The sequence below is a fragment of the Urocampus carinirostris genome, chromosome 10 (genome assembly GCF_059441175.1).
Source record: "Urocampus carinirostris isolate Australia breed hairy pipefish chromosome 10, RoL_Ucar_1.0, whole genome shotgun sequence".
NCBI lineage: Eukaryota > Metazoa > Chordata > Actinopteri > Syngnathiformes > Syngnathidae > Urocampus > Urocampus carinirostris.
This window is the reverse complement of record NC_142358.1, coordinates 20219155-20234207: the sequence shown is the minus strand read 5'-3', so window position 1 is coordinate 20234207 and position 15053 is coordinate 20219155. Positions and strand designations below refer to the sequence as shown.

Below are 15053 nucleotides of genomic sequence, written 5' to 3'. Positions count from 1 at the left end.
CAGGGTGTCCCCTGCCCACCGGAGATGGCTGGGATGGGCTCCAGCCCCCCGCGACCCCTAATAAGGATCAGCGGTACAGCTAATGAGATGAGATTAGATATAATTACATAGTATTTATATATTTTTTCCACTCACTTAAAAAAATCATGCAATAAATAATCTGCCGTGTTATAGAATTTTGCTTGATTGAAAGGCAGGTATATAATTTGAGTTGAATATAGATTAATGTTTTCTCTATTAAATATGTTCACAATGCCCAACTGAGTTCACAAAGCTTTTATGCCTTACTTTCCATTGTGCCTATTCCATTGGGCCGGAACACTTCAGGTACATGAAAAGGGGACTTAGGGAGTGCGGGAGAGTGACGCCCTGTTCGTCTTTGCAGCTTTTTAAAATATTTTTACACCAGTACGTCTACTAACAAATGTCTATACAAACAGTTTCATGTAACAAAGTACCTCTAAAGTACCTTTCCTCTTGTTACAAAGGCGTCAAAAGTACAGTACGCGCTGCCATTCGCCGCTCCCAAGTTCCAACGGCCAATCTCGTGCGTATGCGTGAATCCCGGCATGCTCTTCATGTCCCCCACCCGGCATGTTCATCGTGTCTCCTTCCCGCTCTGTGAACAATTGACTGTATGGTACCGTTATAAAGAGCTATCATTCACAATGAAGCCCACGAAAGACATACAGTAAAGTGGACAAGATAAAAAGACGAAGAAGAGACTTTTTCTGGCCATCGAAACAAAGCAAGAGATACTAGAAAGGTATGAAAACACACACCGCCGTGCAGAAGTAGTTCAGAGACGACAAGAAGAGAATGCTGCCAATATTCCATCAGCCCATATTAAAGACATTTTGGCAAAATTACATGAAGTCTCAGAATTCGTTAAAAGAAATCACCCAGGAAAATGTGTTGAGAGGTCGGGCTATAGCTCATTATACTGATGTCTGCCTCGCACATTTCTGACGGGCTGTGGAAAGCCGGCAAAAGCAGATTTCATTGGATCAGTTTTCATGAAATGCGAGGCAAAAAACACTGCTGAGGACCAGTAAACAAGGAGTCCAGGTAAATGGTAAATTAATATTTTTATTATTTCCTTTGTTCTTAGTTTTTTTTACATGATGTGCCTCTCCTTTTATGTTTATTGTGCAATAATCTAATTTCCATATGTATTCGTTTCATGTTCCGATGCTCTTTTATAATTTAAAAAATATATATATCATACTGTTGGGGGCTTGGAATGGATTGGCGCATTTACATCCAATGTTTCAGGTTACAAAGCTACTCCCAGAAAAAAATAAGTCGTACTGTAGAGTTTATTGGAGCATGTTGAGGAAATGCAAGTACTTGCATTATTAACAGGCTAACCGAGGCTGTAATCATGACTTTAAGTCAGGAGATGGTGACAGAGAGTAACACAGTTTCGAAATTCTGTACAGCTCCTTTAAAAATTGTGGATTTTTAATGTGAATATTATAACACTAATCAAAATTCTCTGTCCAACTAGTGCAGCAGGATTCAATATATTGTTGGGGGAGAAAAGACGATCAATGAGCCATAAACTGTATTCTCTACTTGATGAGTAGCTTAATGTCTTCAGAGTATTGCTTTAGACATTTTTTGTGCTCTTTAGTACACTGGAAGTGCCATGTGGAATGGTTCCAATTACCCAGTTCCTTTGTGGACCATTTTTGTCTTATTTTATTTTGTTTTATTTTATTTTGTCTCACATATAATCTGTAAAATGTGTACCAATCAAAAGACCTAATGTGTGTGATTCAATCACAATTAAAACCGTGTTTGAAAAAAAAAGCAAGTAAACAGAAAACTTCCTTCGAACAATGTCCAAGTCAGAATTTTCAACAAGTGAACCAGTCAAAGTTCATCCCATGTAATAAACTATCCATGATATTCGCACACACACCCTGAAGAATGATACTTTGACGCACTTTGTGTCAGTCATTTTAATGCGGACAAATAATTTTGTTTCAATTAAAAGCAAAGTTTGAGTGTTAGTTTAAGGCAAGAACAAATGACTCACAAAATGGCACACAACTTAACAGATGTTCTGCAACAATGGGAGAGTCTAGAAGAAGAGTATCAGCACGCTCAGGTAAGTTACCATAAGTAAACACAACTTCTTTGTTTAACATTAACATAGTCCATGCCCATAGTTCGATGGATTATATCATAAATTCCAGCTAACATTGCTAGGTGTGGGCGGTACTGGGAATTTTGGACTTGATCCGATCCAGTTGAATACATAGTATTGATTGACACTGATCTGATATCAATACGATTTGCTTTGAAATGTCATGATTATTGAATAATTCAACCCCTCGCCCTTTAGTTAGTTCATAGTTTATAACTATGATAAATACACCACAAATATTTTAGGCAATAAAAATGATTTATTTTTTATTGAATAACTACAGTGCATACATTAACAGTATATAAAATAAATATGAATAAATTATAACTGTTTTAGAAAAAGCCAAGAGTCAAACAAAAAAAAAGCAGCATCCATCCATCCATCCATTGTCTTCCACTTATCCGGGATCGGGTCGCGGGGGCAGCAGCCTTAACAGGGAAGCCCAGACGTCCCTATCCCCAGCCACTTCCTCCAGCAGCTCATCCGACGGAATCCCGAAGCGTTCCCAGGCCAGCGTAGAGACATAGTCTCTTCAACGTCTCCTGGGTCGCCCCTGGGACCTCCTGTTGGTGGGACATGCCCGGAACACCTCCCCTGGGAGGCGTCCAGGAGGCCACCTTATCAGATGCCCGAGCCAACTCAATTTGGAGGAGCAGTGGGTCTACATAGAGTATCTCCCGGATGACTGAGCTTCTCACCTTATCTCTAAGGGAGAGCCCTGGCACCCTTCGGAGGGAAACTCATTTCAGCCGCTTGTATCGGGGATCTTGTTCTTTCGGTCATAACCCGTTGACAGTTCATGACCATAGGTGAGGGTAGGAACGTAGACCGACCGGTAGATCGATAGCTCCGCCTTTTGGCTCAGGTCCCACTTCACGGAAATACAAATATAACAATGTCAACATGACGACTATCCCTCGGTTGCACAATATGAATGAATGAATGAATGAATGAAGGGCCTTTAGTGTCATTATACAACAAAGTGGAGGGATTTTTCTTTAAGTGCAAGTAAAACAAATTAGAAAGGTAAACATGTGCAAAAGGATAATAAACGTGAAAAATATTCATCAGTTACGTATTCACACTATTATATAAATCTCGATTTGTGTGCTTGTGTGTTCGTATCCAGCTTATAGGCTCCGAACGGCTGAACCAGTTTCTGTGAAAATGTATGCAGTCCTTCTTTAAGCCCTTCGGAGTTTCTTTCAGCTAGGTTTCGTATCAAGGCACCCTCAATAAAAAAAACAAAATAATTGATAAACATCTGCTTTTGTGTGCAAGTGGCTCAGAAGCTGCATGCGGTCGTACTGCTCTTTGGCACTCCCTCTTGGCTCCCTAGCTCTTTTTCAATAAACCAGCGCCCCAACAACCTTTCTCAAGTAGAATGCCCGGCAATGCCAAGCCCCACAATGCCAAGTCAGGCAACACCGGGGCATTATACTTGTCATCAATATGTCTATATTCACAGTGGCAGTTGTACCGAACATTATGCTCATGAACGCTGCAAATGGAAGTTCAGGGTGGTAAAGGCTCCTGGTAAAAAGCTGCTACCCATTCTGTTGGTTCTTGCTCTGATATTTTGAAAATAAAGTCAGAAAGTGCTAATTCCGCTAACGATACAATGTGAAAACCTTGAATAGTATATAAAAAGCACTTATTTTACAACTGTTGTCATGATTTGTCAATTGCCCTCACTTCCGCTCACTCTCTGAGCCCCAGCTGTCACTTGTTCCCTAATTAGTCATCACACTATTTAAGCATGTCATTCTCGTTCACTCCTGGTCAGTTTGTCAGCGAACCTCCGCACATGCAAGGCCAGGATTTTTGAGTCTGGCTCCCGATCTGTTCCCGACCTGTTCCTGTATCCTGCTGGACTCCGTTCCCTGTATTTTGTATCGATCCCCTGTCCTTGGCTTCCCGATCGTCCCCCGTTACCTGACTTGTTCCGATCTCCGACCACGCTCCGTTCTCCCGTCCCGGCTACCCAACTTGTTCCGATCCACGATCACGCTTCGTTCTCCTGTCCCAGCTACCCGACGTGTTCCGATCCATGATCACGCTTCGTTCTCCCGTCCCGGCTGCCTGACTTGCTTCTTATCCCCGACCACGCTTCGTTCGCAAGGGCTTCCTGCTCCTCCTGCCCAGCGAGCACCAGATTGCGGTCTTTGTCCTATCGCCCTGACTTCCCCGATGCCTCAATAATGCATTGTGTGAAACTTTACGCATTTGGGTCCACCGTTCGTGACAAAAGGTCTAACCAAAGAAACACCAATACAATGAAAATAAAAATGTTGTGTAACAATGTCAACAAAATAACTGAAATGCCTTCCATTGTATAATAATTTGAAAGTAAAGTCATCAGTGCAAATAAAGTATAAACTCAACTGATACAATTTGAAAGTTATAATGTTTGTATAATCTTACGATCCACTAACGAAATTAATCTTAGTGCTCATCAAAGTGAGAAGACAGTATCGATCCCGGGACAACAGTATCGATCTGACCCTAGTACTCTCTGTATCGATGATATTAATGTATACAATATTGCTCCGCCCACCCTCTGACATTTTTTTTCTGTCATCCAGGAGGCACACAGGATATACCTACAAAAATTGGATGAACTTTCCAAACTCCAGAAAAGTTGCTTGTCTTCCATTTCCAGTCAACAAACACGACTCCAAGAGATGTCCTCCCTTTTGAAAAAGTAGCCCACACAAAAGCACACACTTTGCTGAAAAGAGACACAAACACATGCACATACACACTTCACAGACTGGAATGCTGTTTTTTCCAGCGATAACCCTGGATGTGTTTTTTTTCTCATCAACTAAACGTAGCAATCGACAAGCAGAGGAAGACAACCTTGGTGAAGTAAAAGAGAAAATAAAGATCCAAACCCACGCTCTCTTTGAAATGGAAGCCTTTCTCCCAAGGAAAAATGGGTGATAAATATAAATAAGTCAAGTTTGATTTTACATGCACAACGGGTTTAGCATAGCAATGAATGCCTCAACATTGTATTCCTTATGAATAAACACTTACATTGTTTGTTTTAAAGCAAGGTCAATATGATTTTGTGTTTCAGGCTGTATCTCAGCCTGGTTCTCGGGAATGTGAACGTCACGCTGCTCAGCAAACAGTTAAAGTAATTTTTTTTCTTCTTTTTCCCTACCAAAAGTCTCTTGCTTACTTTGCTCTTTGAGATTTCATTGCAAACAAAACAACTAGGAATGTTAAAAATCAAAAACCAAGAAGAATAGAGAAAACAAAAAAAACTCAAATTAGATACTTCAAGTGAAAAAAACAGTTGCTAGTTAGAAATAAAGTTGGGAGAAGTCAAGCTTTATTAATAGCTTATGGTGTCACTAGTATAAGCAACAAAAGGTACCACTTTAATTAGCTCTGGCACAACACAAATGATGTATTACATTTTTTTAATTATAACTTTATCTCATCTCATCTCATTAGCTGCACCGCTTATTCTCAGTAGGGTCGCGGGGGTGCTGGAGCCCATCCCAGCAATCATCGGGCAGTGGGCAGGGAACACCCTGAACTGGTTGCCAGCCAATCGCAGGGCACACAGGGACAGACAAGTCACTCGCGCATTCACACCTAGGGACAATTTGGCCCGGCCAATCGACCTGAAATGCATGTCTTTGGAATGTGGGAGGAAACCGGAGTGCCCGGAGGAAACCCACGCAAGCACGGGGAGAACATACAAACTCCGCACAGTAAGTCCGGTAGCTGGATTTGAACCCACACAGGAGGTTCCCAAGACCTTAGAACTGTGCCGCACACGCGCTAACCACTGCGCTGCCGAGCTGCCCATTATAACTTTATATATTTTTTAATTATAACTTTATATATAAAGAATATATACCTGTGTATCATCTAGAATTCTGTCCCTGAAAGACCTGTTAGTCCGCCCATTAGAAGTCCACCTGCACTCCATGTATCGTCCTGAATCAGATGCTCCTGTTTGAGGTCATTAGCTGCAAAAAGACACCCGTCCACCCCATACAATCAGTAAGACTTTAACTTGTAACATGGCAAAGGCCAATGAGCTGTCCAAAGACACCAGAGTCAAAATTGTACACCTCTACAAGGCTGGAAAGGGCTACAAAGCAATTGCCAAGCAGCTTGGTGAAATAAGGTCCACTGTTGGAGCAATCATTAGAAAATGGATGAAGCTAAACATGACGGTCAATCTCAATCGGAGTGGAGCCCCATGCAAGATATTACCTCGTGGAGTCTCTATAATTCTAAGAAAGGTGAGGAAACCGCCCGGAAGTACACGACAGGAGTTGGTCAATGACCTGATAAAAGCTCGGACCACCATTTCTTAGGTTACTGTCGATAATACACTAAGACGTCATTATTTGCAATCATTGCACGAAAGGTTCCCCTGCTTGAACCAGCACATGTCAAGGCCCGTCTTGAGTTTGCATATGCCCAATTGGCTGATACATAGTAGTCATGGGAGAAAGTTTTGTGGTCAGATGAGACCAAAATAGAACTTTTCGGTCATAATACCACAAAGCGTGTTTGGAAGAAAAGGAATGAAGTGTACAATCCGAAGAACACCATCCCTACTCTGAAGCATGTGGGTGGTAGCATCATGCTTTGGGGGTGTTTTTTCTGCATATGGGACAGAACGAGTGCACTGCATTAAAAAGAGGATGACTGGGGCCGTGTATTGTGACATTTTGGGGAACAACCTCCTTCCCTCAGTCAGAGCATTGAAGATGGGTTGTCGCTGGATCTTCCAATACGACAACGACCCGAAGCACACAGCCATGAAAACCAAAGAGTGGCTCCGTAAGAAACATATCAAGGTTCTAGCATGGCCCAGCCAGTCTCCAGACCCGAACACAATCGAAAATCTTTAGAGGGAGCTCAAACTCTGTGTTTCTCTGCGACAGCCCAGAAACCTGACTGATCTAGAGAAGATCTGTGTGGAGGAGTGGGCCAGGAAGACTACAGGAAACGTTTGACCTCTGTAATAGCAAACAAAGGCTACTTTACCAAATATTCAAATTAATTCTCACAGGTGTTCAAATAATTATTTTCTTCACTGTGTATATATATATATATATATATATATATATATATATATATATATATATATATATATATATATATATATATAGATGGAGATATATATGGAGTCACCCGACTTTCCCAGCAGAACTTCAGCTGTTCTGAATTCTGTGGAACTTTCAAAGGAGTTAATTCATAAATACTTGATAAAACATCCCAGCAAATTTTCAGCTGGCCCTGACAAAATTCCAAATTTCTTGCTTAAAAAGCTAGCTGACTTTTTGTGTGAACCATTATTTTACCTGTTTTCTAGATCTTTTGAGGATTCACAGCTGCCTGAGGACTGGCTCAGTGCTGATGTCTTACCCATTCTACCATGACTAACTTGATCGCTCATTTGAATAATATTACCAGTATGTTTTTTGTTCACAATATGGCTGGTCATGTTGTTTACTTAGACTTCTGCAAGGCTTTTGATAAAGTGTCTCATGACAAGCTTTTGCAAAAACTGAAATGGTATGGTACTAGTGGAAAACTGCTTGAATGGATAACTGCATATTTGTCAAATCGTAAACAATGCGTAAAAATTGAGGATGTTCTTTCAGCGTGGTTAGAAGTTTGTAGTGGGGTACCGCAGGGCTCAGCACTAGGACCATTATTATTTCTGTTTTTTGTGAACGACCTATCTGAGGCCATTCAAAGTAGTGACATCTCAATTTTTGCCGATGATGCTAAACTGTCGGCTTTCTTACCAAAAACCCAGGTTGCAGGAACAATTGATTCTCTAATTTGAGGTTCCAAAAATTTGTTTTTCTTTGGTCCGAACAGTGGCAACTGCAACAGTCATCTCATAAATGCTTAGCAAAGTCGTTTTTTCATGGTTCTGTTCCGCTGTATAACATTAATGATCATGATTTGCATGTTGTTACTGAACATAAGGATCTGGGTGTCACTCTTACTTCAAACCTAAAGTTTTTCACGCATATCGCCAAAATTACCAACAAAGCATCAAACATTTACAGACACTTTTACAACAAGAACCCAGCATTCTTAGTTCGAATGTTTTGCGTTTATGTTAGACCCGGGTTAGAATATAATAGCGTTGTGTGGAACCCTTACTTACTCAAGGACATTAACCTACTGGAAGGAGTTCAACGTCGGTATACAAAGCGGATACCTGGGATGCACAACTTGTCATATCCGGAAAGACTACAAAGACTGAACTTGGACTTTTTGGAGCTCCGCAGAATTCGATTTGATTTAATTTTTGTGTTCAAAGTACTGCATGGAATGATGATGCCTTTTGATCAATTTTTTGAGTTCTGTCGTGTTGATGGTTTACGTGGTCACAGATATAAGTTACGGGTGCCTAGACCTACCAGCAACTTGCATGGAAACTTTATTTCTTTCAGATACCAAAAATTTGGAATTTTTTGCCTGACCGGGTTATTAGTGCAAATACGGTGCAAACCTTTGAGCAAAAGTTGGCAGATATAGATTTGTCAAATTTTCTTAGGGGAGGGGGCGTAAGGTGACCATATTTGGCCATGCTCACTCTCAGCATTATTTATTTTTCTTTGTGTCATGTTTTGATTAATGTGTCCAACAATACCTTAAATAAACATTTCATTTCAATTTGTATATATATATATATATATATATATATAAATACATATATATATATATATATATATATATATATATATATATATATATATATATATATATATATATATATATATATATATACAGATAGATATAGATATATCTATATCTATATATCCATCTCTCTCTCTCTCTCTCTCTCTCTCTCTCTCTCTCTCTCCCTCTCTCTCTCTATAGATATATATATAAATATATATACACAGGGGCAGCACGGCAGCGCAGTGGTTAGCGCATGTGCGGCACAGTTCTGAGTTCGTGGGTTCGAACCCCCTGTGTGAAGTTTGCATGTTCTTCCCGTGCTTGCGTTTCCTCCGGGTACTCCGGTTTCCTCCCACATTCAAAAAACATGCATGTCAGGTTAATTGGCTGGTCAAAATTGTCCCTAGGTGTGAATGAGCCAGCGAATTGTCTGTCCCTGTGTGCCCTGCGACTGGCTGGCAACCAGTTCAGGGTGTTCCCTGCCCACTGCCCGATGATTGCTGGGATGGGCTCCAGCACCCCCGCGACCCTACTGAGGATAAGCGGTGCAGATAATGGATGGATGGATGGTATATATATATATATATATATATATATATATATATATATATATATATATATAATCATTTGGGGTCTCAACACTAATTTTAATTTGGTCAAAAGCTCAGTTATGGATATTTAATTTTCTGAATACTCATCAGATTTGCCTACAAAGACGAATATGAGAAGTTCAAGCTGTACCTCACTGTTGTCCTGCTGCTCTTTTCCCTTACATGCTTCTTTGTGAGCTACAGGTAAGCATTCCCAGAAGGAAAAAAATGACTCGCTATAAATGAGATGAACACAACTTTTGTTTAATTTCCGTTCCTGTTTGCAGATTTCTTGACGCCATCCTCAACTTTCTGCTGGTGTGGTATTACTGTACATTAACAATCAGGGAAAGTATCCTAATAAATAACGGCTCCAGGTCAGACTTGTTTGTAGTTCTGAGGAAATAGTAACTTTTTCAAAATAATTTGGGAATTGAATTCACGTTTTGTCACCTATTTCACAGAATCAAAGGTTGGTGGGTTTTTCATCATTACGTCTCAGCTTTTTTATCTGGAGTAATGCTGACATGGTGGGTAAAATTAAAAGCTTAAAGGGACAGTGTATCTTATTTAGCACCACCGGGTGCTATAAAAACTTAATTCAATAGTAAAAATATATTTTCATTTAGATTTTTATTAAAAAGACACAAACTAACATATAAACATGCATTTTTAATTACTTATAGGTGGAGGATTTATTTTACGTCAGATGAGGTTCACTTACCCTTAATCCTGTTGTTAAGGCCCCCCCCAAAAAACTGTATTTTTCCTCTCTTAATTTTGACTTTATTTTTTCTTCTATTTTTCTTTTTTCTCTCTCCCTTTCCTTTTTCTTCTTTTTCTCTCTTTTTGTTCTTTTATTCTTTTCAAATTTCTCTTCCTTTTTCTTTCTTTTTTACTTTCTCTATATTTCTTGTTTTTTATTCCCCCTTTATTCCTTTTTATTCTATTTTCTTTTTTCTCTCTAACTTGTATTTCTCTATTTCTTTTTCTCCTTATTCTCCTCATTTTCCCCATTTTTCCTTTACTTTGTACTGTCATTTGTTATTTTATGCTTCTCTTTTTTTCTCGTTATTCTTCCTTTTTTCCTGTTTCTCTCTTTTCCCATTTTTATTTATTTATTTTTGAAAAATAAGAAGAAAAATGTTGCAGTTCGGCAGGTTGTTTTCTTCTTTGTGCTTTGTCACACGTATGTTCAGTTGCACGACACAATACATTGACACTTAGTGTTCAAATATTACACACTGTCCCTTTAAACAAAGTAAAACCTACAACAAAGTCAAATGTCCGCCATTCTACACTCTAGGCCAGATGGCAACTTGTACAAGATTTTCAGGAACCAGTTCCTGGCTTACTCCCTCTATCAAAGTAAGTTCAAGTCTTGCAAAAAGTAACTTAAACCCGATCTATGTTAACCGGTTGTTTAATCATCTCTTCAGGTTTTGTACAATGCCTGCAGTGTTATTATCAGAGTGGGTGTCTGTACAGACTCAGAGCACTGGGAGAAAGACACAACATGGATCTGACTGTGGGTAAGGTTCACAGACACAATACTATGTCACAGAACAAACCCTCTGACAGGCCCTGTCAAAATTGTTTTAAAATTCAAAACATGAACTTCAAAGCAAAGTTGATTTCTGTTATTAGAGGGATTCCAATCCTGGATGTGGAAAGGACTGACGTTTCTGTTGCCCTTCCTGTTTTTCGGTCATGTGAGTGCACATTCAACGGAATGCCTACAAAAAAGTCTTGCATGAATTTGCATTAACAATAACCTTTCTCAAAGCCGGGGTTCGGCAACCCGTGGCTCAGGAGCGCATGCGGCTCTTTGGCGCGGCCGAGTGGTTCCGTGGTGCTTTTCCAAAAATGTTTACAAATTGAAAAAACTTGGGGGCGGAATATATGTTTTTGTTTTAATATGGTTTCTGTAGGAGGACAGACATGACACAAACACTTATAAAGTTTTCTATTGCAGTGGAAATGTGTAAAATAAATATTACATTTCAATAAGGGGTGAAACTATTATATAAGAGGGAAGATCAGCTGGTACTAGTTCTCAGTGGGAAGTGACGAGTTTGACTGCCGTTCTCTCACTGGTATCGGGTTGTAAAAAAGACGTGATACAGGTTGTCGCTCAAACATAGAAAAGTCAAAGATCGTAACGTGAAGTATTGGCATTGAAGCTTAAAATCTTTCCTGGAGAATTTACCTGCAATGCAAAAATCCGGCACATCTCTTCCCCACTTTCTCTGCTCTCCCGTGTGTGAGAAAAGCTCCGCGGGCAGTCTCAAAACCAATGCAGGTGGCTGTTTTAAACAAATCAGCGAGTGTGTGATCGACCATGTACTCCAAAGATAAAAACAGTACAGAAAAAAAACTGTACAGAAATCAAATTTAAACTATTAACTCAATTGTATTTTCTTTTTTACCTTTTCAAAAGGCTACCATTTCATTTGTATAAATGCATGCTGCGTTTTATCGCAATTGTTTCGTTTGCCAAATAAGGGGAAGGTCAAGCATCTTTGATTTTGTTTTTGTTTATCCAATAGGCAAAATAAAAAAGACATACAAAATTGGATTTCTTTTTTATTTTCATCAGAGAAATGAAATGATACTTATTGTAATGAAGTTAAACTGGAGTCGGTATCATACAGCAGAGTGGTCACATGGTGCCTCATTCTCCACAGAATGCGCTTCATCCAACTTAGTCAATTGGATGGTTGGCCAACATGGCTAATATAGAAACATTTGGCATGTGTTGCATTCATTATAAGCCTTATTATATAAGGCCTATGATTTTTTCGTGGCGACAAAATAATTTTATTTTGTATTTTTGGTCCAATATGACTCTTTCAACATTTTGGGTTGCTGACCCTTGCTCTAAGCCAGGAGTCTCAAACTCAGTTAAGCTGGTGAGAATGGGCCAAATAGGGTTTTCCACAAAAACAGTGCTGATAAAACATTCCGCTGTTCTTAAACGGACAGTGTTTTATATTTGTCTACTAGATGTCGCTGCAATGTGTGGTGCAACCAAATTTGAAAGACAAAAAGAAAAATATATATTTCTAAAGGATACAAAAACCTTTAAAAAGGAATAAAAATAGGGTCAAAAATGGGAAAATGGGAATAAAAAGAAAAGTAGGGAAAAAGAAACCAACAAAGGAAAATGGAAATAAAGAAAGAAAAGAGGGAAACAAATTTAAAAAAGGAATTAAAGAGAAAAAGGACAAAAACTGATCAAATTGCAACTTTTCTCTTTTTTATTTTTCCTTTTTCTTTTCCTTTTTCCCTAAGTTTAACTTTTGTCCTACTTCTTATTTTTTATTGTTCTCTTTTCTTGTTTTCTTTTTTTTGTTTTAAAAAAAATGTTTTTTATTTTCTTATTTCTCTTCTTTTCAATAGTGATAGGGTGCATTTCGGTCACTTTGAGACTCATCGTATTGTGTCGTCTTCCACTGTGCTTTGTCCACATGTTTTCGGTGGCACGACGGAATACAACAACATCTAGTGGGCAAATAATACGCACTGTCTTTTTAACTTTCATATTAAGGCACACTATCATCCGAGAGGCCGCAATTGGCCCCAGGATCATTTGAGACCCCTGCTCAAAGCTTTGAATTTTTACGTGATACATACTATCGCTTGCAATTGGTTCGAGTCCGCCTCTTGCACTGTATGTTGACATCATAAAATCGGATTTGTTTTCACCTAATTGCTCAATATTTACTGTGTTCCTAATTGTTGGATCCGTATGTACATTTATAAACAAATACAACTCTGAGACCAAGTCTTTTGTTGTAGTTCTGGCAGCTCTTCAATAGCATCGCTCTCTTCAGAATGGCTCAGCTCCCAGATGGCAAAGAATGGCAGGTCAGTGTTGCACTCAATCTAGTTTTCCCCTCCGCTTATTGCTTTTGTAAAACATTTAGGATGACCCATTGAAAAAGTTTGTATTTCCAACACACAGTTCATTGAGTTAACGGTTTCCATTAGAGATGTAGTCTGGATTTCCAAGTTTGCCTTTCGAGATAAAAAGCTAGTCTAGATTACACTGAGCAAACAACTCAACATTTCTGTACCGACAGTCTCATATGGAAGTGTTATTTCGGGATAAATTGAAATCACAAATGTAGGAAAAATATGTTTATTTTTGAAGGTGAAAACCAACTAGAGGACTAATTCACATTTATTCTGTTGTCAATGCCAGGTCTTGGTGTGCAGCCTCTGCTTCTTTATTCTGTTCACGGGAAACGTCTTCACGACCCTTGCTGTGGTCCATCAAAAGTTAAAGCAGAGGAATCACAAAACGAAGACTCTTTGATTGGTACTAGTAGTCCATCGAAAGTTAGCTGATGAAAATGATCCACTCTCACTAACCCGTGGAACGGCAAGTAGTCTCTCTAGGGCAGCATGTGATACTATCTAGTGGCTCCTTGGTGCTTTTTCAAAAATAACTGATAATGTAAAAAAAACTTTTCTGTAGAAGGACAAACAGGACACAAACGCTTTGAATGTTTTCCACTGAATATAGATGGATGCAGTATGTGTTTCCCTTCTTTTAAGGCTTTTGATTTTTTGCAGCTCCAGACATATTGTATATTAATACTTTTTTTGTGTTCAATATGGCTTGTCAACATTTTGGGTTTCTGACCCCTGACTTAACCTGTTCTGTCACGAAATATAAGACACACCCAAATACAGAACACAAGGAGACAATAAGGGGCATTTATTCAAGAGACAAAAGATACTTCAAGAATGATAAGGAGAGTGGAACCGGGACTATTGAGGAGAGAAAACCTGAGGCGAGCTTAGGGTGCCAAGAAACCTGAAAAGAAGACTTGGGAATACCTTTAAGAAAGCAGTTGGAGTTGCAGGACTTGGGATGAAGGGGACAGACATGAGAAGGAGACTTGAGAGGAAATCTTGGGTTGGCGTGAATCTTGAAAAGAAGACTTAGGAATACCTTTCAGAAGAAGGTTGGAGTGGCAGGTCTTAGAGTGGATGAACTTGGAACAAAGAGGGAACGAAGAAGAAAATCTTGGAAGGATAAGCTGTTTTCTTGGCAAGTGAATTTCTTCGGGAATCAAAAACGTATCAGTAACGTAAAGTGGGAGCCCAGAGTAATTATGACAGAGGTTCGCTAATTGCACCTGGACAGAGGAATTTTAAGGGGGACTGGAAATGAGGTAATGCTGCCATCTCTTGGAGAAGGAAAGGGATTGCAGGCGCTAAACCATGACATGTTCAAACATTGGTGTTTTCTTTTCAAATGATGACAATCGCTACATTGATATACCCTGCCGCTAGATTGCATAATAACAGATAGATTATGAAAATACAATATCCAACCGAATTTTGCATTTTATCCTACAGATTTAATGTGTTTTTGTAATATAATTAAGTTCCAAAAATACATTGTGATTGTACCTTTTTTTTCTAAATTGTATACACACATACTTTTCTTGGTGTTTCTCCCCACTGGGATTTTGAATGTAAATCTTCAAGCAACTATGTATTACATGTATTATGAATGATGTATTATATTCCGGAAAACGGGCTGTTTACAGGATAAGTATTTGTCTGTTGGGGTGGTGCTAGGCCCAGATTTCACACCAAGTATTGTA

At 39.2% G+C, this 15053-nt stretch overlaps 1 protein-coding gene across 3 annotated transcripts in view; it reads left to right on the top strand.

Moving 5' to 3' along the window:
* LOC148358056 (transmembrane protein 120A-A-like) overlaps window positions 1-15053 on the top strand; it is a 21739-nt gene extending 6686 nt beyond the window's left edge. Inside the window, exons 1-13 of one of the 3 annotated variants that reach the window (XM_088345336.1) lie at window positions 1012-1068; window positions 2067-2116; window positions 4741-4859; window positions 4993-5097; window positions 5241-5300; window positions 9541-9633; window positions 9717-9806; window positions 9894-9959; window positions 10736-10797; window positions 10869-10961; window positions 11077-11141; window positions 13231-13299; window positions 13637-15053. In XM_088345336.1, coding sequence (XP_088201462.1) covers window positions 4840-4859; window positions 4993-5097; window positions 5241-5300; window positions 9541-9633; window positions 9717-9806; window positions 9894-9959; window positions 10736-10797; window positions 10869-10961; window positions 11077-11141; window positions 13231-13299; window positions 13637-13750 — 837 coding nt within the window. In that variant the 5' untranslated portion in view covers window positions 1012-1068; window positions 2067-2116; window positions 4741-4839 and the 3' untranslated portion in view covers window positions 13751-15053. Of the gene's footprint in view, window positions 1-1011; window positions 1069-2035; window positions 2117-4740; window positions 4860-4992; window positions 5098-5240; window positions 5301-9540; window positions 9634-9716; window positions 9807-9893; window positions 9960-10735; window positions 10798-10868; window positions 10962-11076; window positions 11142-13230; window positions 13300-13636 lie in introns of those variants that run through there. The other 2 variants (XM_088345334.1, XM_088345337.1) reach the window with 2 other exon arrangements.